This window comes from Dermochelys coriacea, chromosome 11, assembly GCF_009764565.3.
Source record: "Dermochelys coriacea isolate rDerCor1 chromosome 11, rDerCor1.pri.v4, whole genome shotgun sequence".
In the NCBI taxonomy this organism is placed as follows: Eukaryota; Metazoa; Chordata; order Testudines; family Dermochelyidae; genus Dermochelys; species Dermochelys coriacea.
Genome location: NC_050078.2, coordinates 64,188,724 through 64,212,049, shown reverse-complemented (window position 1 = coordinate 64,212,049; position 23,326 = coordinate 64,188,724). Strand labels below are relative to the sequence as shown.

The 23,326-nt window shown below is 40.9% G+C and overlaps 2 protein-coding genes across 11 annotated transcripts in view; one reads left to right on the top strand and one right to left on the bottom strand.

The window, feature by feature from the left end:
• Positions 1–793: 793 nt before the first annotated feature.
• FASTKD2 (FAST kinase domains 2) lies at positions 794–21,411 on the bottom strand. 5 transcript variants are annotated; one of them, XM_038422426.2, is made up of 13 exons: positions 21,293–21,411; positions 20,142–20,279; positions 18,378–19,189; positions 17,058–17,161; positions 14,946–15,054; positions 13,520–13,643; positions 10,848–10,987; positions 9,841–10,013; positions 9,230–9,393; positions 7,309–7,530; positions 6,302–6,389; positions 4,205–4,319; positions 794–3,454 (listed from the first exon to the last, which is right to left on the bottom strand). In XM_038422426.2, exons 3-13 carry the CDS (start codon positions 19,077–19,079, stop codon positions 3,407–3,409), a joined length of 1,989 nt encoding a protein of 662 aa, XP_038278354.1. In that variant the 5' UTR covers positions 19,080–19,189; positions 20,142–20,279; positions 21,293–21,411; the 3' UTR covers positions 794–3,406. The 5 variants fall into 5 exon arrangements, with proteins under 5 accessions (XP_038278354.1, XP_043361580.1, XP_043361581.1 ...); XM_043505645.1 differs by having other exon boundaries at positions 21,188–21,361; XM_043505646.1 differs by having other exon boundaries at positions 21,175–21,360.
• MDH1B (malate dehydrogenase 1B) overlaps positions 21,388–23,326 on the top strand; it is a 23,527-nt gene continuing 21,588 nt past the window's right edge. For 4 of the 6 annotated variants that reach the window (XR_006278099.1, XM_043505648.1, XM_038422422.2 and 1 more), the window contains exon 1: positions 21,389–21,546. Coding sequence is in view for 4 of the 6 variants with exons in the window: in XM_043505648.1 (XP_043361583.1) it covers positions 21,525–21,546 (22 nt within the window). In the remaining 2 variants the exon portion in view is untranslated. Of the gene's footprint in view, positions 21,547–23,326 lie in introns of all 6 variants that reach the window. The other 2 variants (XM_043505647.1, XM_043505650.1) reach the window with 2 other exon arrangements.

Here is a 23,326-nt window from a genome sequence, read left to right as displayed (position 1 = left end):
TCAGTGGGAGCATGTTATCCGAAATATATACTCTGGCCCAGGAAACACACCAAAAATGGAATTTGGCCTTTGATGATTGACACCCAAAAATCTTGTGGCATTTTAGATGCCATGGCATGGTCGCAACTTTACTATGAATGATATTCACACTCAAGTTAGAGGGAAATGCTAGGAGGGCAAACACAGTGGGTTCCACTTAATAGGAATCCTGATATATCAACTTCCTGTAGGTAGCAACATTTTCTAATCCGCCCACTGACTTTAATGTTAATAGGATTTGGATATTGGCAATAGGCATGCTGCTAATTGACAACCTTTTTGATGTGCCTCCCATCTGCAGCCCTGCCTGTGGCTGGGAGGGGAGGTTGCAGGCAGGGCAGCAGCAGGGAGGTTTTGTGGGGCTGTAGCCAGGGGAGGAAGAACTGGGACATGCCAAGCCAGGCTCCTGTACTGTAAGCCCCACAACGCTCAACGCCCACATAGAAATCCCCAGCATCTGACTGCATTCCCCCCTGCTACTCTGCATGTAGCTGCCCCTCCCAGATGTAGGCAGGTTTGCTGGCAGGCAGGGAGAGGTACCACGCATATCCCAGTGCTTCATTCCCTAGCTGCACCCCTACGGACTTACTTTCTGCTTACTGGCAACTGTTAGATAATAGCAACTTTTGCTGGGATCTGAGAGGTTGCTAACAAGCGGAATCCACAGTGGGAGGGAAAGAATAGGGTAAAAGACCCAGAAAATCTGAAGAAAGACCGAGTCCTCAGTGGGAACAAATGTCTTTCATGACTATTCTATAGCTGAGTATTTATAGCACTGTATTTATAAGATGCAAGAATAATACAAACAGCTAGTGATACAGCAGGAGCAAGGTACTATCACGTTGCATATGGCATGAAATATACCTTCTATTCGGGGCTATTATATTATAACTGGTGTAATGAGGTGTGTCATTGGTTCCACCCACTACTGTTTTTTCCAGTGGTCACTCATTCAGTGTAATGGTCATGAGTACTCTACACCTTGAACATAGTGTTGATAGAAAGAAAAGCGGTTGCATGCCATCTGGCTAGAAGAAAGGAAAGGTTCATTCAGATAATCAGTATTTCTTGGTGCATCCTGATCCAGAAAAGGGAAATCCCATCAATGAGCAATTCGCTTTAGTCCTGAAAATCCAGTTTTAAATCTCACAAGTTCAGGCTTTCTGGCAGAATTTCCATGCTTTAGGGTTTCAGCCAGTCTGAAAACCAGCAAGGACAGCTCTTCTTGTGGTATGTTACCAATCATAACTCTGTACATATCTTTACTAGCAAGTTCCCTCCACAAACATGCATCATATTCAGCTGACCTACACCATGAAGGGTACGGCAGCAAATTAAAATAATGTCTCATTTCTTCTTTTCACCTTAATTCTTTTACCACATCACTGCAAAGCTTCAGCCACATCCTCAGCCAAATACAGAGACAAAGAATTGTGCAGTTCACAGCTCACCATGATACAAAGCAAGAGCACCGCCATTTGGTTAAATAAGGTTACTGTCAAAGGCTCTAACATATATTTACTAGTTCTGGTTGATCAATATCATTATCACAGCACTGACCATAATGCAGAAATGGGTAACAGATTTGTAAGACCACAATTTCAATGCTGTTACTAAGTAAGTGTTCAAAATACCCCTATTCAAATTGCACTTCATTAAAACAACAACAAAAAATAACTTGACAAAAAAATTCAAGTGTTTCATTGACTGACTCTTGAAGGCAAGTGCTAATGCATATTTCCAAGAACAGGATGGAAGAGCTATGTCTGCCTCTTCCACTCCTTCAACTTAGAGCATTCTTTGATCTCACATTACATCAGTAGGCAATACTACCATTATTTTGATTTATCCTCTACTACGTAGTGGGCCAGTGGATGTGTGTTGCATCATAGAATCATAGAACTGGAAGGGACCTTGAGAAGTCATCCAGTCCAGTCCCCTGCACTCGTAGCAGGACTATATATTAGCTAGGCCATCCCTGACAGGTGTTTATCTAACCTGCTCTTAAAAATCTCCAATGATGGAGATTCCAAACATCCCTAAGCAATTTATTCCAGTCCTTAACCGCACTGACAGTTAAGTTTTTCCTAATGTCCAACCTAAACCTCCCTTGCTGCAATTTAAGCCCATTGTCTCTTCTCCTATTCTCAGAGGAGAAGAAAACAAATTTTCCTCTTCCTCCTTGCAACCTTTACATACTTGAAAACTGTTATGTCCCCTCTCAGTCTCTTTTCCAGACTAAACCCAATTTTTTCAGTTTTCTAGACCTTTAAATCATTTTTGTTGCTCTTCTCTAAACTCTCTCCAATTTGTCCACATCCTTCGTGAAATGCGGTGCCCAGAACTGGACACAATACTCCAGCTGAGGCCTAATCAGCGCAGAGTAGAGCAGAAGAATTACTTCTTGTGTCTTGCTTACAACACTCCTAATACATCCCAGAAGGATATTTGCTTTTTTTTGCAACAGCATTACACTGTTGACTCATTTAGTTTGTGGCCTGCTATGACCCCCAGATCCCTTTCTGCAGTACTCCTTCCTAAGTATTGTGCAATAGCTGTAAGTAGTCTTGGAAGAGCTAATACTAAAACACGAGCAGACATCACAAGGCAATTTATACAAGGAACAGGATCTTATAGCTATGACTCTGAGTGCTTATAACAGGGGGAAAGGCTTCAGACTGAAGAAAAGCATGGAGAATAAAGAATCATTTGCTGTCCCAACTTCTGAAAAAGAGACTAGAAAGTATTTTCTGAGTTACAAACTTGTCAAGAGATTTGGGAGTTTGATTTTCTACTCCAGTCAATATCTAATGATTTACTGCTTTTCTGGCTGGAGTTCTTATTGAAAGCTAAAGACAGCTATTGACTCGTTATCCCATTCTCTCTACAGTGAGAGCAGTCATGGTCCCAAATGCTCTGAAAGACTGTCACACTCCCCCAGTTCAAGAACACATGAGAAGTTTGGCCCACTGGAGTAGCCTATATATAGTTAAAAAAAAAAAAGAGATAAATTTGAGATATTTTCAACATTAAATGCAGGAGTGTTTTTTTTTTTTTTTAAATGAAGTCAATTATTGTTTAAGGAGCCTTAGCTATAGCATTCTGAAACACAGTTTTGAAAGTAACTGCTTCTATTCCTAAAGAACTCCTTCAGTAGATATAGTTGAATTTACAAACTTTCTACAGGGTACAATGTCTTGACGCATTTTTTTAGGAATATATGAAACTGCTTCCATCTTCTTGTGAATGGTTATGATGGGAAAAAAGCAGGAGATCCAAAGTTCTCGGTCCATTTTAAATATTATCCTGCAAATTCACATCAGAAACAGGAAAAGCATCTGCTGAATAGACTTCTCTCTTCAAATACTCAATTGCTTCTTCTTTTCTTCAGTTTTTTAAACTCCTGGTAGTGGACCTTAGTGGACAGGAGAGGAAGGGAAAGGGTGCATTAGTTCCGCTGGTAAATAACAAACTTACATTGTCTTGTGAGCCAACGCACTTAATAAAGGGAAACAGATGTAGAGAATCCCTGCATTTCAGAAAATGATCAGTTCAGATCTGCAATTCCACATGAAAACAGGTGAATGAGTCAATATCTGATCAAATTCATACAAGGTTCTTAGGTACTGGAATCAGCAACTCAGTTTTAGCTTTTGGCGAATTATGGTGTAGTTCGGGGTAGGCAACCTATGGCACGCGAGCTGATTTTCAGTAGCACTCATACTGCCTGGGTCCTGGCTACCGGTCCAGGAGGCTCTGCATTTTAATTTAGTTTTAAATGAAGCTTCTTAAACATTTTAAAAACCTTATTTACTTTACATACAACAATAGTTTAGTTATAACATAGAAAGAGACCTTCTAAAAACGTTTAAAATGTATTACTGGCACTCAAAACCTTAAATTAGAGTGAATAAATGAAGACTCGGCACACCACTTCTGAAAGGTTGCCGACCCCTGGTGTAGTTCATGACAAAAAGGATCAAACTCCACCTGGACATAGTTTACCATAGTGGAGTCCCTTTGCCGAACACCATAGAATACCATCACTGATCAAGGAGTTTTTCTAGCAGTGTCAGTTTAGGTTAAGCTCACTACTCCCAGTACTCTGTTCTTCACCTATCATACATGTCACCATACTGATAAGACCTGCATTTAGACTTCTTACCAGTATCACATGATAGCCCAGTACTTTCAGATGCCTCATCTTCATTGCCAGCTTGCCTCGGGGGTGTCTTGTGCCAAAACAGAAAGCAGATGGAGGAGCACAGAGAACAGCCACTCTAAAGCCAAAAACAGTAATAATTTCTTAGGGAGCTGGCAAACAGCATTATGTTGGTGCAATTTAAGTATTCTTCACAGTTAACTGTTCAGAGAATTCCTTTAATATTAAGGAATAGCACTGCTATGTTTGTTTATTGCTAATATTTTTGTCCACTTCTAATTTAATCATTCTTTTGCTTCTCCGGACTTAAGCAACTTAAACATCTCTCTGCTGCAATGTGTTTTAGCTAGGTGCAGAGGTCTGCCCATACAGGACTTATGTCGAAGATTGAATTCTTAGGCCTCAAATCATTCTGAAACTAAGGCTGGAGAAGTTCAGAATGGTGCATTATGTGAAATAGAAGCATCCACAATATGGGATTGCATCAGAGATGCAATCCCATGCTCTGGGTGTCCCGAAACTTCTGACTGCCAGATGCTGGAGGACAGGGATGGATCACTCGATAACTGCCCTGTTCTGTTCATTCCCTATGAAGCATCTGGCATTGGCTACTGTTGGAAGACAGAATACTGGGATAGATGGACCATTGGTCTGACCCATTATGGCTGTTCCTATGTTCTTACGCATGTAACATTTATTTCTTCTTTCTTCCATTATCTACTCTGCAAATCCCCAACCTGCTTGGAAGGTTCAGAAAAATTCAGTGCTTTGGTAGCCTGACAAGCAGTAACCGGTTCCCTTTTTCCCCCGACAGACAGAAATTAATCTGTGCAAGGCCATGCATCACTTAGATCCCACCTAAACCCTCAGAATCTGACTTCAGTGGTGCACATGCCTTTTGCTGAATTTGGTCAACAAGGGATACGTTATGTTAGAGATACAAAATCTGCAGTATTGTGGTCTCAAAGTCACAATTTAGGTTTCCTAATTTGTAACATGGTCCAAAAATTGGGATTTAGACATACCTCATTTACTTAAAAAAAAAAAGAACATTCCTTAGCATACATTGAATTGGTCTCTCCATTCTAACATGGAATAGAGATATAGTTTTTCACTCAACGCATAATTAGACTGGAACTCATTGCCACAGGATCCTGTTGAGGTCAATTTTAGTAATTGTCACAGAGGGATTCAACATTTATATAGATAACAAGAATATTCAATTGTACTTAATGCAAAAAATTTTTTGGAAGGAAATCAAAATCTCATGTTTCAGGATTTATACCAAAAACTCTAATTATTAGGGGAGGAGGCCTGTTTCGGTGTCCACAATTTAAAAATGATGTTGATAAATTGGGGAGGGTTCAGAGACACGGGAATGATTAAGGATTGGAAAACACATCTTATAGCGACAGATTAAAAAGACTTCAATCTGTTCAAGTCACCACTTAACCCTCTCTGTTAAACTGATCACAGGCTATAAGTACCTACATTGGGGAATAGAAATTGATAATTGTGGCGGGGGAGGGGGCTCTTCAATCTAGTGGACAAAGGTATAACAAGATCCAATGGCTGGAAGTTGAAGCTAGACAAATTTAGACTGGAAATAATGTGTAATGTTTTCACAGTGAGGGTAATTAACCATTGAACAATTTACCAAGAGTCGTGGTGGATACTCCATCACTGGCAATTTTTAAATCAAGACTGGATGTTTTTCTAAGAGACACGCTCTAGTTCAAACAGGAGTTAATTCAGGGAAGTTCTATGACCTGTGTTAGGCAGGATGTCAGACTACATGATCAAAGTGATCCCCCCGCTTCAAGCCTTATAACCTAGGAGACCTTTATGAGGTCAGATTATCCCACAACTACCCACTGTGGAGTTTCTTGCACATGCCTCTGAAGCATCCAGTGCTGGCCCCAGTTGGAGGCAGGATAGTGGATTAGGCCCTGATGTGATCCAGTATGGCAATTCTTATGCTCCTGTGAGAGCACAGAGAAAGTGAATTGCTTGCTTTGGAGATCAATGAGCCAGAGAGGCACAGGAAGAGCCTCACATAAAAAGGCCTGGTAAAGAAAACTTGTAACCAAATAAAGGTACCTTTGAACATTTGGATCATCAGCAGAATCATCTACTTCAGTTACTGGAAGCACTTTTTTTCTGTCTGCATCCATTTTGAATTCAAAATCTGAAAGCAAAGCAGTAGAATATTAAATGCCACAAGAGGCTTTGACCATTCCAATATTTTATGGAGTCGATAGAAAAGAAACAGCTATAATTATTGCATTTGTGTGACAGTTTCCACAATATATTTCTGTTCCTTTGAGAGCAACTAATAGAGTCAGCTGGCACTTTGACACAGTCAGAAAAGGCACTTGTTATCACAAATCATAGATACAGTATGAGTAGGTATATCAATTCAGGATTAAAAGAAAAAAAAATTCTGCCAGGTTGCTGTCTGAGGTTTCATAGATCCATACATAGTCCCTTGTCTTTTATCACTGGATTGTTAAATTTAGGAATAAAAATACCAAAAGTATAGTAAGTGAATCAGATAATGAGAGTACCTTGCAAATGATATAATCCTAGAAGTATAAACCCTGCATACAAAAGAAACCATACACCATGGAACTTTACTAAATTTATAAATGGTTTCTCAATGAAGCTCATATCCTTTCTTTAAATCAAAGAAAAAGGAAAACTGTTGCACAGCTAAAACTATCACACTGAAGTTTCATATTTGCCATTTTTTATCATTTCTTTAATCCAAAGATTAAAAAAATGTTAGCATTGAAAGGTCAGTGTTGTTTAATATAGTTATTGCCTATTGGGTTTATGTAGGATTAGTTGCATCAAAAGCCAGATTTTAACCATAAAAAACCCAACGCAATTTACAAACCAGAGCAGTAACAATATTTAGTCAACTGTCCAACTATTTTAACATGAATGTCATAGAAAATACAACTATAAGGCATAGTTGTCAAATAGACCTTCTCACCAGAAATTTGTATTTTAAACCCCTTATATTATATGTAATAGTTGCCAGTCCATTTCTTTACCACTATAAATCAATATTCAAAGGCACATGACAATGAACTGGTCCATACCGATGGTGTAATCGTGTGGCAGTTGGATGTTTTGCTGAACCATACGCTCATCTCCCAGAAGTTTCAGGAGAGCCTCCTGAACCTCAGGGAGATCAGAAACCAAAGGTGATGAGGGTTTCTTTATAAACACAGTTGCTGGTTTGGTGAATGAAGGAGGACTATCAAGTTCCAGACACATGTTCACACAGTGCAGCATCATTTCATTCTGCTCGTTAAGGTCATCTGAAAAAAGGATAGAAAAGGTAGCATTATAGTGGAATCGTTATATTTATTTTGTATCATTGTATCTCATCAAATCCACAATTTCACTGGCTACTATTGGCAGTAAGAACAGATTTCAGCTTTGCCGAGCAGTAGATTAATTCCAAATTAGGCATAATAAAACTAATCATTTCTTGAAAAGGTGCCATCAAGACACTGTTAAAACCTTCTTGTTCTATATAGTTATCTAAGCTATTTACAAGACACACATTCCTGTAGAATCAGCCTCCTGGTGAGGTAAAGCAATGCTATTATTCCTATTATACAGATGGAGAACTGAGGCACAGAGAGGCTAAGAGACTTATCCATGGTGACTGAGGAAGTCTGTGACAGAGCAAGGAGTTGAACCCTGGGCTCCCAGGTCCTAGGTTACCACTCTAACCACTGGACCATCCACTCTTGAAAGTCTGAAATCTGTTCATTTAACCACTTCCCCCCTATTGTGCACAGCTACACACATTACCCTGTTACAGCAGGGTTACTAATAAGTGAAAGACATTAATGCACACATGGTGGCTGTTTTTAACAAACAAAAACAAAATACCCCAATACTTTAATGGATATTGATAAAACACAGAAGTTAAGTCGCATTTTGGATATCATTTTGAGAACATGCTTTAACAATACCAAACTATAGAGTTGGGCAAAATTTTTCAGCTGAAAAGTAAATTCTCTTATAAGATGCAGGTTTTGGGGTGGGGGAAACTATTTGCAAATTTGGGTCAAATTCAGAAAATAGTTTCAGACAAAAAAAAAAAAAAAAAAAGAGGGGAAAAATTGTGAAAATATTTTTTCAAACAATATGGAAACATTTCATTGACCAGAATGGAACTTTTTTGTTTCAGTGGGAAAAGCCTAAATAAATAAAAATCAATTTCAGTTCAAAATAAACTGATTTTCTCCCACTTTGATTCAGCCAGTGAATGGAAGGGTCAATTATTCACTCAGCTGTACTGAACTATTCAGGTTCCAAGTAGACAGACTGTTTTGTTGAAATGTAGGGGCTTACAGAACTTCAAGCAACATATACACTTACACCCTGGCTCAGTGCCAAACTAAGCAATTGGGGTAGAGCATTATAACACAAAGCTGAACAACTACCTTGAACCATTTCAGTTAGGGTCCTTCATTCTAAAGCAAAACAGTCAACCAACTTCTAACCACAAGTTGTATTTTGAGCTAAACTTTGATTTAGCTGAAAAACATACATCACTTTGGTTATTTTTTTAAAATGTTCTTGGAAAATCTTGAATGTGCATCACAGACGCAAGAATCCACAATTTGTTCACATTTGACTTTCTACCACAAATCTTGCATTTACTGTCTTTCACACACACATACGCACACAGTTACCTAGGAAATGCTTTCCTTGTTACTGAAGTGTCTTATCTGAAAATGGTACCTCCAACAGCACAACACATCGCCATGATGAGGGCATTGGTTCAGTGCTGAGTCTGAGGACAGAGTTGCCTGAATCACTAACAAGTAACAACAACTTGCAGAACTCCATTTTTTATGCTAACCAGTCTGTCCCACTTAGCTTGTGAGCTTCAATGCAACCACACCCTAAAGAGTGATTGTGTTGAAGCTACTACTACTCTTCTCTAAACACTACTCTGAATTCAATAGCATAACACACATGAATACATTAATGCCTCACCTGATTTTAGTAATTCATTGAGGTTTTCCCCTTGCAGGAGCTGACTAAGTGCAGGCTGGGGCAGATACTTTAAAATGCAAAATGAATACACTGCCTTCAGCAGATCCACATTAGAAATCCTGGTGAGGTACTTATTCAAGGCACTGTTGAGAGACTCCAGGAACCTTCAAAAGAAAAAAAAAAAAAAATCTTTACGTACCAATTTATAAATAAACTCAGACTTTCCTAAAAATCTCTATAAAATATAAATAAATACTTTTGAAATAAAACCCCAGAAAGATATTCCAATTTATTTGGACAACCAGAACCCAAGTCCAGCACCTAAGCTTACCACTAGCTACCACCTGTTCACCACTTTTATCAGGCTATCTCTATTACATCTTGTGCATTCTCTATTACATTGCTTTACTGTTTGGAAAAAATGTATATATATTTTTTATAATAGTGACAGGTATAGCAAGTTTATCTCATAGATTAGTAAAACAGACAAAGTGAGAAGTATTTCACAACTGGAATCCAAGATCAGTAGCAGGTACTCTTTAGGGTGCCTCTTCAGACACCCACATAACAACTATGTAATTTAATACAAGGCTTTCTAAGCCAGAACCTACTCCTGATTTTGGCATTTGGGAACGTGGTTGAGAAGTGAATACACCCGGAGAACACTTAGAATATCCTTCAGGTTCAGGGATTCAGGATGACTTGTCACCTTCTCAGCCAAAATATCCATCAGCTCAACAGGTCGAAAGCGAAGTCCCTCAAAGGCAGACAAAAACAGGACAATCTAAAACGAAAAAAAAAAAAATTATATGAAGAAAAACATTAAGGCTAAAAACCAACAAATTAAAACACATGGAGTACAGGCCTCAATGTGGAAATTTACTTAATTGTCTGGTGTCATAGCATCAGAAAGGTTTTTAAAAATGAAAAAACTTTTGAAAATTAATATTTTATTATGAGCATGACTAACTGTATTATTTATTACCATACTGTAACAATGGGCAATGGACTGTTAAACGCTTATTAAAATATTTAAACCAATATTATCTCATTGTTTTCCTCTGATCCACCATCTGTATCCCTCTGTTGTTTCTTCTCTTACACTTAGATTGAAGCTCTTTGGGGCAGGGACTGCCTTTTGGTTCTAGTGCCGAGCACAGGATTCAGGTCCATGATGAGGACTTGTCGGTGCTCCGCTTATACAAATTAAACAACGACAGCCAATGTACCAGTTTTACTGAAGATTTCCCCTCAACCAATCTGTATAAATACACCCTGTTGTTTCAAAGATATACATCAAGAAAAAAGTTTGAAACAAACATTTTTCAGCCACGGACAATTTCTACCAAGTTATTCCTATTAAAAACTTTCATGAAAAGAAACCAGAGAAAAACTGCATTGTTTTTTATGCCCTTTGAATTTTCTAACATTGTGTAGTTGCTCTACGTGTAGAGCCAAAACTGGAACTTACGCCCCATTTTAAGCCCATTTCAGAATGCAAACTGAAGTACTGAATCATAACTAGCAGCTCCATAAACAGTGTTTGTGTGCACCTGGGCACAGCTTTGTACTGGCAGTTCTAATGGTGTCACTATAGATCTTGTGGTCACTACCTCACCTGTTTAGTGTCCCACATGTAGATGGCCGAAGTCACGTAGTTTGCTATTGCTGAATACAAAACTACATTGCGGTACCGGAGGATGCTGCATGATCTCAGAACATGGATTAGCTGCCAAAATGGAGTACCATGGATACTCTCTGTAACAGAACAACAACAAAAAGAACAGTGACTGTGAGCTGCGCATTCTGGGATATGACTGTGACCAGCAGCAAGTGGGGGGTGATGTGAAAAATCAGATGGGGAGCCATGGAAGAGACTGACTGGCTGGGCAAAGGAGACAGAGATGAAAAGTTTGAGGATACACACTAGGACTCTGACTAGGAGCGTAGGGGGGATGTTGGGAGTAACTGGGCAAGAGACTGGAACTAGGATGAGAACCTTGAGGAGTGGAGACAGACTGGTTTGGTAAGGAGAACAAGACTGGGACAAGGAGCTGAGGGTAGGGGAAAAAAGACATAGCTGGGACAGGGCAGAAGGGACAAAGCTTGAGAGGAACGGGCAGAAAAGTCTATGCCCACCAGAGAACACTCCCCTCCAAAGCCTGGAATGGAACCCAAACATCCTGAGTCTTACCATTCCTCTGCCTATGGGTTTCACAGCTATTTGCAGACAGAAACGTGTTTCATCCTCCTCTAGTGCTGGTCCATATTGAGGATCACCAACTATTATTGCTATAAGTTACTCCCTTAGATGTAGAGGCGGAGCTATATGAGCTGGATCTAAAGCAGTGGTTTTCAATCTTTTTTCATTTGTGGACCTCTAAAAATTTTTTGACTGGAGGTGCAGACCCCTTTGGAAATCATAGACATCAACTGTGGACCCCCAGAGGTGCACAGATCACAGGTTGAAAACCACTTGTCTAAAGGTTCCAGTCCTGCTGATGACCTTTATGTGTGTGTCAGTATGATACCAGTGGATGGAATTTGTTTTTTTCAGTTTCCTTTTAAAACCCTAGGAAATTGTACGTGTGGATGCACACACACAAACCGCAAAACAATTTGTATTAAAAGAAAAGTAGCAAGGTTGCAAAGTGAAAACACTCAAAAGTTAGGAAATGCAAGAATGAAGGCTTCTTGTGTAACCTTAATTCAGTTCCCCTAGTGCATATGCATTATGAGACAGTCGGTAATTTCATGATCACATTCTATTTTTTCCACAAGACCTGTGCCTCATTCAGTGCACAGGATGGACATGATCAGGGGGATCATCAGGATTGCGTAATGAAGGAGGCTGTTGTCTAGGACCCCCTGCTTCATTTGTTGCAGTAGTTGGAAGGTGTATATCGAACAAGACAGATGACTGCAGAAATAGGAAGGATGGTATCGGCTACTTGAATGTCATCCTGAATTCTATCCTGGCCTAGCCTTGTCTTCTATCCTTTGATCCTATGTAATGCTGGGCAAATCACTTAACCCAACGTGTTCCTCATTTTCTGGGTGCCCAAGATGAGACCCTCGAATCTGATCTGCAGAACTCCTGAGCGCTCACAGCTGCAAGTTAAATCAAGAGGAGCTGTGCTTCAAACATATAAAGTGCCAAATAATGCTGAGTGCTCTGAAAAAATCAGGCCCAATGCATTTTACATTGGGCACTCAAGATTAGTGGACACTTCTGACATTAATATCTGTGTGCTTTAGTTCTGCATATTTAAAATGCAGATACCACCACCTCGCTCTTCGGTGTTATGAAAATAAACCCATGTTTGTGAAGCACTCGGATATTACAGTGATAAATGCCACAGAAAAGCAAATTGGGAAATAAATAATGCTGTCTTCAGAGCAGGATTTGAATCACCTGCAGTAAATAAGACTTATGGCTGTACACTAAACAATGAGGATAAAACGAAATATTCAATAGCTTCATACTGTGAATACCATCCATCCTGTACATTAATGAATCAGGAGTCCCGTGGGAGAAAATAGTTTGTTGCCATATAATTAAAGATTATATCATAAGGTGTATGCACAAGGAGACCAAATTAGGTTGTACAGGCAACCTGAATTTTGACATTTCCTACCTTTTGAGGGTTTGACTTGCAACATTAATGTTCTTTTACCATAGTTTTGGATGCAAGAGTATATATCAATACATATTGATTATGTCTACAATACTTATTGCAAGGGTCTGAGTAAAGGTCAGAGTATTAACCTTCATTTTAAGTTCCTTTGGGCTCGATTGGGCCATCATTTATTAAGCAGAACTCAATAACGAAATCCACTTTATCAGTGAACATGTCCCCTTTTGCTTACTCCCTAAACACAGTTGTCAATTCATATTAGGAGATGCAAATTTTCAGTTCGGAAACAGTTTTAAAAGCACATCTGAAATCACTAATTTTTCTTGCTAGCCTTTAGTTTTCTTTTCCCCAAATTCTATAAATAGGGAAAATGCTAACAGAATTTTAACTTCAGAGCTATGAGGAATGCCATTATAATCCACAGAGATGACATTTCATGGTATTAATGAGGGCAAAGACCATAAGAACTACTTTCTTTGATCATCCATCAGTCCTCCAAATTTTTTTGTACTCTATTTTGTCTAATGGATCTGCATTGTTAGACTACAAAAAAAATTATGTTTTCTGGGCTTAAAAGGAAATTGGAATATGACATTTTCATTAGGAAGAGGAGTAAAGGAGAGGGGAAGTTTAAAAATTCACTTTAACTCACCAATGATTTTGTTACTGCAGGCATCCAGGATTGGCATGGAGCAGTGATTCATTGCAGCCAGAGCACTAAACATGTGTTGAGCATTCAGAGGAGTCAAGTGGTCCAGCTCTTTCAAAACTCTATTCTAAAATGAATTCAATTTGATTAGACTCTTCATTCTTGGCATTGGCAGTCCAAATTATCTCTGCCGAAGGATGAAGTGAGTCAGGAAGATCAAAACTATGCCAAACCAGTAACCTCACCAGATTCTCACTGAATGAAAGGTTGGAAGCAGTGGAAGGAGCTTAAAATAACTCCTTCCAATCACTTTTCTTATAAAAACAACTACAGCTAATCTAACATTTAGTGTGAGCTGTCCTTAAAAAGTTCTCAGGTGCTCCCATTTCTTTCTTGAATAAAATCAATACAAGATGGCCTTATAATACTTATTCCTGGTTACTATGTATATAGTTTTCCTACCAGTGCTTAAAAGAACAGTGGATTGCTACTTAGCATGGATGGCATATTTACCAATATTGTACAGTCAGGATAATAGTCTTTGCCATGTGCAAGAGCTCTAAGTTATTCTAAATCCTTAGTAAATGACTCACTATTTTCTATTGCCCTTTGTGATACACCTTTGGCAGATGTACACTAAATTAAATAAGATTTAAAGAACTGGTGAAGCTAAAGTTAGTGGGCTCACTTCCAATGTCACTTAAGCCACAGTAAATCAGGAGTGACTTCGTTTGCATGGTTAGAGTTACACTGACGTAACCAACAGCAAAAATCAGGCTCACTAATTTCAGTTTCCCCAGCTCTTAAAATATAGTTTCACCCAGTACATTCTCAAAGACATATAAAGGCCAAAGAAATTTTTTTTTTATCAGTAATAGGAAAAAAAAAGTCAAAACAATGTTTAAAAATACTGTATCAACCCCAGCTCCTTCAACTGGATTGAGAAAACATTTTAAAAGTCCCTTTCTATTGGGACTAGGGCAGATGTATTTACTTGCCTCTCAATAGCATGATTCATTACATACAAAGTTCTGTTACAATGAAGCTCACAGATAGCATCTTATCTTTTACACTACCAATTTCTTACATAAACACCTCCACGCTTTCTATCCCTATGCATGGTTTGACCTTCGCACCCTCTACCTATTTAAGTCCCTCCTGCAGAAATACCTCTGTTGGGCAGACTACAGCAAACTTAATTGACATGTATAGTCATTAAAAAAGTGGTTTTCCCTTCCTCAAATCACTGTTTACTTGCTTAAATGTCCCTGGAGGATAAACAACTTAGGGAAGTTACCATTCATTTTCAATGTCTGGAAACTGCCTTGCGTACAACAGGTGCTACCATAAACAGCGAATAAATAGCAACACAGGAGCAGTAGCTATGCAGGAATAATAGTAGGCCCCACCAATTATTTTAATCTTTTACCTCAAATTTCCTTTTGAGAGAGAGGGGGGCATCTTTTCCAATGCATTTCATCATGCTTTGCAACATAAAAATGTTACTGATCTTTGGAATTCGCTGCTCCACCAGTAACCTGATAAGGAAAGAAATAGAATTGGTTTAAGGAGGCTTACACGCACAAGTTGAACCAGTAAAGCTCTGCTTATTTATTATTATGGAAGCAGGCACACATCCGTCTCCCATGGACGAAGCCTGAGATAAACTGGTGTAGCTCCTCACTCCTCTTCCACACCCCCTCTCCCCCCCTTTCTTTTAAAAAATTAAACGGGTGCAGCTCTATATTGATGTAGTTAAAATTGACTTAATAGCAACGTGGCCATCTCCTGACACTGAAGTAACTACACTGGTGTGAGATATCAGGAGGACTTCTCCTCACTATGTGCCGTGATCTGTCCGGCAACCTTTCTAAACTCCACTGCCCAAGCAGTGCAGAGGACCCTGGAATGACCACCCACACTGCACCATGCTTACACTGATGCAGAATGCTGTTGTGTGGACACAGTGCTGCAACATACACCAATGCAAGAGCAACAGAGAGAACATATTGCAGGGAAATAGAGGTATCAGTTTAACTAAACTAATGTAACTTATCCCAGTGCAATTTCTCTGTGGAGACAAGCCCCCAGTGACCCATGAAATTCGGGAGAGCCTTGTACAGGACACAGAAAATGGAGCAGATGGAAAGGAAAACAAGTGATACTATAGTCTGTAGGAGAAGAACAGGATCTCAATATAGCAGAAGGCAAAGCATCACACAGAGAAGGACTCTGATGTGGTGCATCTGTGGTTGCCGTTTTGGCTCAGTAGGAAACAAAATGGCTAAAGAAACCAAAAAAACCGCCCCAACTCTCTTTAAAACAGTGTATTTTTTTTTAAATAAAATATCAGAGCATAGTTTTGGAAATTTCAGTGCCTGTATGGCAGTGGAAGGCTCTGAAATTGATCCACTGAGATTGACATTTCCCTGTGAACAGGCAGGAGTTTGATTAATCAAGATTGAGTCAAAGTCTTCTAAATAGAAAATGGAGAGGGATAACCTACTTTCCCCCAAACTCCCAGAACTGTGCACCTGAACCTCTAACAGAATATGCTGTTATTTAACAAATATGCTCGTCCTCTTGTAGCTGGAACCGAAATAGAATTGATACATACAATACAAATCCACTAATACGTTCTGTTAGAAGCTCAGAAACACCAGGTCCCTGAAGGGGTAAGCAGATGAGGCTTTGTAGACCGACAATCTGCGTATAAAAACCACCCCCCACAAACAGGTTATTCTGAAACAAGATTAGATGCAATGCTTCTCCCGTCCCTACATTTGAATACAGGCGGAATACAAGCTAAAATGGTATTCCAACTCAACGGCATTTCCTACTGAAATCAAGAAGAATAACACCCAGCTGAAACATAGGGCTTTTCACTAATAGATATCAAAGCACTATACAAAGGAGGGCAGTTTTATCCTCACGTTACAAACGGGGAAACTAAGGTACAGAGAGGTGGAGTGACTTGCCCAAGGTCACCGAGCAGGCCTGTGGCAGAAATCGGGTCTCCTGTGCCCCGGACCAGTGTTTTATCCTATCTCTACCCTTTCTGCTGAGAATGCCAACAATGGTGCCAAAGAGAGCTATTTGTTTCAGCTACTATCCGATGGTAATTACTTGGGCCCCAATCCCGCAATGAGCTTCTCCAGGTGGACCCTGCACAAAGCTGTCACACAGGGTTCAATGTAGGATTACAGCCATGGTCACTACAGAGTGTCCCTGATTGTCTAAGACCATGTAAAGTTACTTAAAAGTTCAAGTGTCTTCTTCCTTTGGACATTTCTACCATATTTTAGATATGAGCACATTGCAGTGATTACTAAAATGTTCTAATGCAATGTATCATTAAATAATCCTCAAGAAAATGCTAAAAATGTAAGCCAGAAAATATCGAAGTGTATTTTGCGCAAAAGAGTAAAGATGGTCATTCTCCTTTCATGCCATATTTATTCTCCTCCAACAGAAATAAATGGTCACATGACAAGACTTGTAAGTAAGGAAACCATTAAAAAAAAAATGTAATTGTTCTCACTGTAATCCAGCTTGAAGAGCATCCACATTTCTGCTTTTTTCCATGGTTGCCAAGGTGGTTGACACAACAGAGAGACATCGGTCATCAAATTCATTGAGGCGCTCCTATTAAAGATATATTTTCACAATGTTAGAAAGTTCTTAAGACTAAGTGGCAGAAAGGTCAATTTTTACTAGCTATCTTACTCCCACCACCTCCCCCGAGAAAAAAGAAAAAAAATCACTGGGGCTGATTCTACTTTGACCTACACACTGGTATAATTCTACTGACTTCTGTAGAGTTAACTCCCAGTTTACCCTGAGAAAATGAGAAAACAGGCCAAAAAGAAAAATCATATTAAGGACAAAAGGAAGAAACTGTGTAATGTACTATACATAGTATGATACAAGCTGGAGAATGTCGTATTGGTCGTGTTCAAGATTTCCTCTCTAAAGTGTTTTGTAAACATTTACCAGTTTTGATGTGCAGGTTCAAGCACATCTGGGGTCCAACTGTGGGCACACTTGGTGGGGAAACTCCCCCTCCATGTAATAAGTCAGTGCCCTCTTTCCCTCTCAAAGTTGCATGCTGCTTTATTAAAACACATACAACTCTAAAAAGTAGGATGGGTTGGTTAGGTGCAGAGTTAGGAGTGGTGGCAGTAGGGATGAGGACAGACTGGTTTAAGGGAATGGAAAGGGAGAAACAGGGAGAAGAAGTTGCCCACAGTGGGTGGGGGGAGTAGTTGATGTGGGGGCTCTGAAGAAAGTCGAGAAAGAAACTCCCAGGGCAACAGCAGATCCAGAAATGGAGAAACCCTCACCTAGCACAGCATGAAAGTCATATGATGCTCAGAGGAAGTCCCTGGTTCCATCAACAGGTGGTCCTATAAAAATCCCCAAGACAAGGGGAGCATAATACAGCTAATAGTGGGTAGACCAAAGAAAGCTCCCAGAGGCAGCAGGTAAAACAACTGGGAGTCAAGGAGGCCACTGGCCTCCAATCAAAATATCAAAAATACCTTTCCTCACAACTGCTCGCTCTCAAATTTGCCTCATATCATGTGACGAGAAAGGAGAGGGGGAAGTGAGGGTGGAAGGAAAAGAGAGTTTTTCTACGCCTCAAGCTGACCTAAAGTTTTGGCACAGCCTGAAGCACAAGTATTCTTTGAGCCGTCTCTCTTTATATGGTGTGGTGTGTGTAGAGGAATGAAAAGAAAGCCTGGGCACAACTCAAATCACAGGCATTCATGTGGAGACCCTCTGAGGCTGTAGCTTCTACAACCTGTAAGAACTGGCGCTGGAATTTTATTCCCATCTTTAAAAAGATTCCAATACTTACCTGAGAGACCCTCAGCAAAGTCTGAACCAGTCGAGTGTTCTGGGATACTCCTAGCTTCAGCACAGCATGTAGACTGTATACCAAGTCATCACACCACATGCTCCTAGACTCTTGCATCAGACGCTGACATAGCTGCATGAATGCAGGATGCTCGACCATCAGTTGTTTCTCATAACGCTTCTGGTCTTCGGACAGCTTTTTGATGAGCACCCACATAGTAGTAAAACAGTTACTACAATGCTTCTCAGAAATAGCAGACTTTGAAACTAGGTCTAATACATCACAGGGAGATGTGCATTTTTGAAGGTCATCAAAGAACTGCTGTGATTGACTCCTTTCGCTCTTCACTACCAGATTCTCTTCAACAACACTTCTATCTTCTTCTAGAGGGTCCAAGGCACTAGATGAACTTTGCATATGTTCATCTAATAGAAACTTTGTAGCATTCTGTTCTTGTACAGTGGCATCTCCTTTACTATAAACAGGCACCCCGTGAGACAGCAATCGGCAAAATGATTCAAGCTGGTGAGGAGGAACATTTAACAGGAATCTCCTCAGGTTCACACTTTGTATGGTACTGTTATATATACTAATCCCTAATGTGTATGTCCTCATCGCAGTTCTAAAGCTGGGACCCAGTTTAGAACCACATACATGCAAATGTCTGATTGTTCTTATCAAATAACCCACTTTATTGTTCATTTTTGCTCCCGTTTTATAAACAGCTTTCAAATGCCAGCTCAGAAGACAGGGCCTTAATGAGGTTCAAGCCCATAGAAACAGGTCTTTGGACACCAGGTAAAATGCATTATCTGTGAAATCAATTGAAAATTATAAAATCATTAACAAGCTTTTGGTTTAAAGGTTAAAATACCACATCTAACAACACATCTTTTACAGAGAGAACCTGAAACAGCTCTGGAAATGTTCATTTTCATTTATTAATGACAGATTACAAATGAGTATCTTCTGCTCCCGACTCCGCAATTACACAGGGTCTCAGTCACAAAACTAAACACATTTATTTGAGCATAAGCTTTCGTGAGCTACTGCTCACTTCATCGGCTCACGAAAGCTTATGCTCAAATAAATTTGTTAGTCTCTAAGGTGCCACAAGTACTCCTTTTCTTTTTGCGAATACAGACTAACATGGCTGCTACTCTGAAACCAGTCACAAAACTGTTGCAATTCCACAGTACAATTGAAGAGGGACAGGATTTGAAGAGAAACTGGTAGACTTAAGCCCCGAACTTGCATCTACACTGGTAAATTGATTTCAGTGGGTCTCTACACACTCTGGTCCGGAGGTCTGTCCTCATGGGTGCACTTACAGGATCCAGAGTCTATACTGTGTATCTTCACTTTCCTGATTTCCTTTTCCCCAAGCCTCCCGGAGCCATGCAGCACTCCTGATTTACCACAAGTGATAAAATTCTGACACTTGCAACAAATTTAGCAGTTAGACAACAGAGAGATAGGAGCCTCTAGAAATGCCTGAGACAGATAGAAGACCTATATTATGAAACTAAATAAGACCAAGTAAAAGATAATGCCATAAATTTAGCTATTAAGGGCTTCCTGCACCTTTCTTTGCATAATCCAAGGGCTTCTATCAAAAGTTGCATCCATTTTTGTGGTGCAGACAGAAGTCATGGATCCAGTTAACTAACGGGGAGTCATGGGTGTTCAAGAAATGTATGATCGGGCCTGATGTCCTAATTTGCATAATAACTACAAATGTTAAGAAGAGAAATTAAAGCTCACAATTCATGGAACAATCTGATGTACTGAGACCAGACAGGATTCTGTTCCTCTCATGAACAGCATGCCACAAATGGAAGACACATTTTGGTACAGGCAGTAGAAATCTTCAGGGACTTTACTTGCAGACCTGCAGAATTTCTGAAAGGAGATGGACAATATTTTATTTTTCAATCCACTTAAGTCTATCATGTTTTAATGAGATATAATTGAAGGTATAATTGTAAGCAGAATTCTGTGTATTTTAGGGCAGAAAAGGAGTCCATGTTGTAGCCCTTTGTTGTGGAAGACTAACAATACTGGAGCAACTTCAAGCAAGATATAAATTAAAGATTTGCTATCATTAAATATGACGATTAAGAGCAATTAGCATTGCTTTTCTTTAAGTTTTGAGTTTACACTATTGACAAATTTTTAATGATCAACATGCTAAAAATGGTGCAGAAACTACAGTTGCATATTAAAAGTTGTATGGCAAAAATCTGGAGGTTTTGGCATACAGATAGCAGTTGAGCATTTCCGGGGTAGCACTTCTTCCTTTTCCATTTGCAGATGCAGGCGGGGGGGGGCGCTTTTAATATTAGGGGGAGACTCCAACACCAACTTTCATATCCCAGCAACCACCTGCCCCATTAACTGCATATTTCTGTTAACATACTCGGCAGCAAAAAAGTTAACAACGGTGTCTTTTAAACAGTTATCTTTAGGTTTCAACCGCTGACCACAGGGCGGATCACACACATAACAGAGGTGCAGTTTCAGGCTGCCTGCAGACTCAGGCAGACACCACTGCTTCAGCCATTTACAATGCTAAACGCAGGCCTCCGCCGTCACGAGGCTTACAACCTTCCCAGAAAAAACCTCAGGGCCCGGAGCACCATGGCAGAGCCGGGGTGGATCCTACGCCTCAGCCGCACCATACACGGGCCCTGATCGTCACATACCAGCAGAGACACCTGTGAACTCCGCGTGGCTTCCTGGCTTGAGCCCATGGACGCCTCCCACCCTAGCTACGACCGCGGACGGGGGCCCGCACCGTGGGGACACACAAGCCCCCGCCGCGGCTGGAGGCAGCCAGTCAGTCCCGGGGCCCTTCATTATTCCAGGGCAGCAGCCAGGCTGATTCCCCGGAGGCGACCCCGCCAGCCACTCACCGGACACCGGAGCGACCCGGCTACGCCTCATGTGACCGGCCTACGGGAGCCGCCATGCTACCTTCCTCACGTGCCCTCTCTAAATCGCGCCAGAGTACGGGGCGGGCCAGGGGGACAACTTCTCGCGCTCTCCCTCGCGCGGGGAGCTTGACGGGAGGCAGCGTCGCCACGTTGCTAAGCGACAGCCAGGAGCCGCTGCCCGAGGGGCTCGTGCCCCGCCGCCAGCCGCCTCATGGCAAAGTTCGTGCTGGCTGGTGAGAGACCCGCCCGCTCCCTCAGGGACTCCCCGCGGGCCGGGGACTCGAGGAGTCGGAGCGGAGGGTTCTGAGCTAGTTAGCGGGGGCAGGGGCATGGACACGGTATGGGAGCAGTTGGAGGGGACAGAGAGAGGTTGTGGGGCAGCTGGAGGGGCCAGGAAGGGGTAAGGAGGGGGGGAGTTAGAGGGACAGGGAGGGGATATGGGGCAGTTAGAGGGGCAAGGAGGGGGCAGTTAGAGGGAGCGGGAGGGAATATGGTGGGCGGAGAGGGGTATAGGGTAGTTGGAGGAGCATGGGGGCAGTTAGAGGGGCTAGGGAGGCCTATGGGGGCAGTTAGAGGGAGGGGGAGGGAATATGGTGGGCAGAGAGGGGTATAGGGCATTTGGAGGGGCACGGGGGAAGTTAGAGTGTGGGGGCAGTTAGAGGGACTATGGGGGCAGTTGGAGGGGCAGGGGAGGGGATATGGGGGGGCAGAGGGGTATAGGGCTGTTAGAGGGGTAGGGAGGGGTTATGGGGCTAGTTAGAGGAGACAGGGAGGGGTATGGGGGCAGTTAGGGTAGGGAGGGGATTTGGGGGCAGCTCCATGCTCACTCAATTCATATCCTTCGGGGCCCATATAGGCATGTTTCATATTCTGTAGTGTTTTGCCCAGCCTGGTTGTAAGGGATGAGGCCTCACCTGCTCTCCCTGGGAGCCTGATACATCTCAGTGCCAGGAAGATTTCCCTTACACTCAGACTAAATGTTGCCCTTCAGCACACTCATTATTGCAGGCGTTAGTATTCCAAGAGTGGTCCATGATTACAGCATAGAGTGCCTATCGAACTGCCCTGTTCAGTTGCACATGCATTTGGTATTTGCTGTCACATCATGGTGCAAATACAGCTGATTTGCTGTCTACTATCAGACCTTGTCTTCATTCCATATTATTGGGTTTGGTTTCTTTCTTCCATGGTATACTAGTACTTTTGATTATTTTATATATTACTTCTTATTTTCTCAAATGAAATTTCATTTTGTTATGTTCCGGCTGTTTTTTTAAATTACTCTGTGTCTAGGGGTAGCAGTAGTGTGAGGAGTATAAATCATAGATCTCTCAACTTGGTCTTGTTTGGAAATTACACATTTTTTTTCTGTTGTGTCTCATTAATGAAGATATTAAGATAACAACAGTAAATATTACATCTTTGTCATTATACTTGCTTTATGGTTCATTAGCCAGTGTTCAGCACCAATGGCACAGTTCCTAGCTAAACTGATTTGAATATAGTTAAAGAGTAAGATTTCACAAGAAAGTTTATCAAAATGGTTTACTAAAATTCAATATAGTACCTCTAACTCTTTCCCCCCATTCATTAAGGTAATTGACTTCAATGGGATATAAAGTTAAGCAGGCACTTAAATGCAATCGTGAATTGGGATGCTTTCCCGACTGATGTTCAAGCATGTATATCATCCAGAAAGACTGATGTGTTCACATTTTTCAAGTCTTAGCTGTTCTTTGCCAATACAGCAGAATATTGCTATTATGCAGATTTATAATTTTTACAAGTAATGGTGTTGTCTTCCCATCTCAGCTAAAATTTAATAGCATAGAGAGAGCTGTAGTGATGTCACATCACTACATCTTCATTACATTTACAAAATATGCTACAGAATATTAAACACTCATGGCTTACCCATGTTAGCTAACTCAGGCTACAGGGCTGAAAAATTGCAGTGTAGAAGTTTAGGTTTGGTCTGGAGCCTGGGCTCTGAGACCCTCCCTCCTCGTGGGA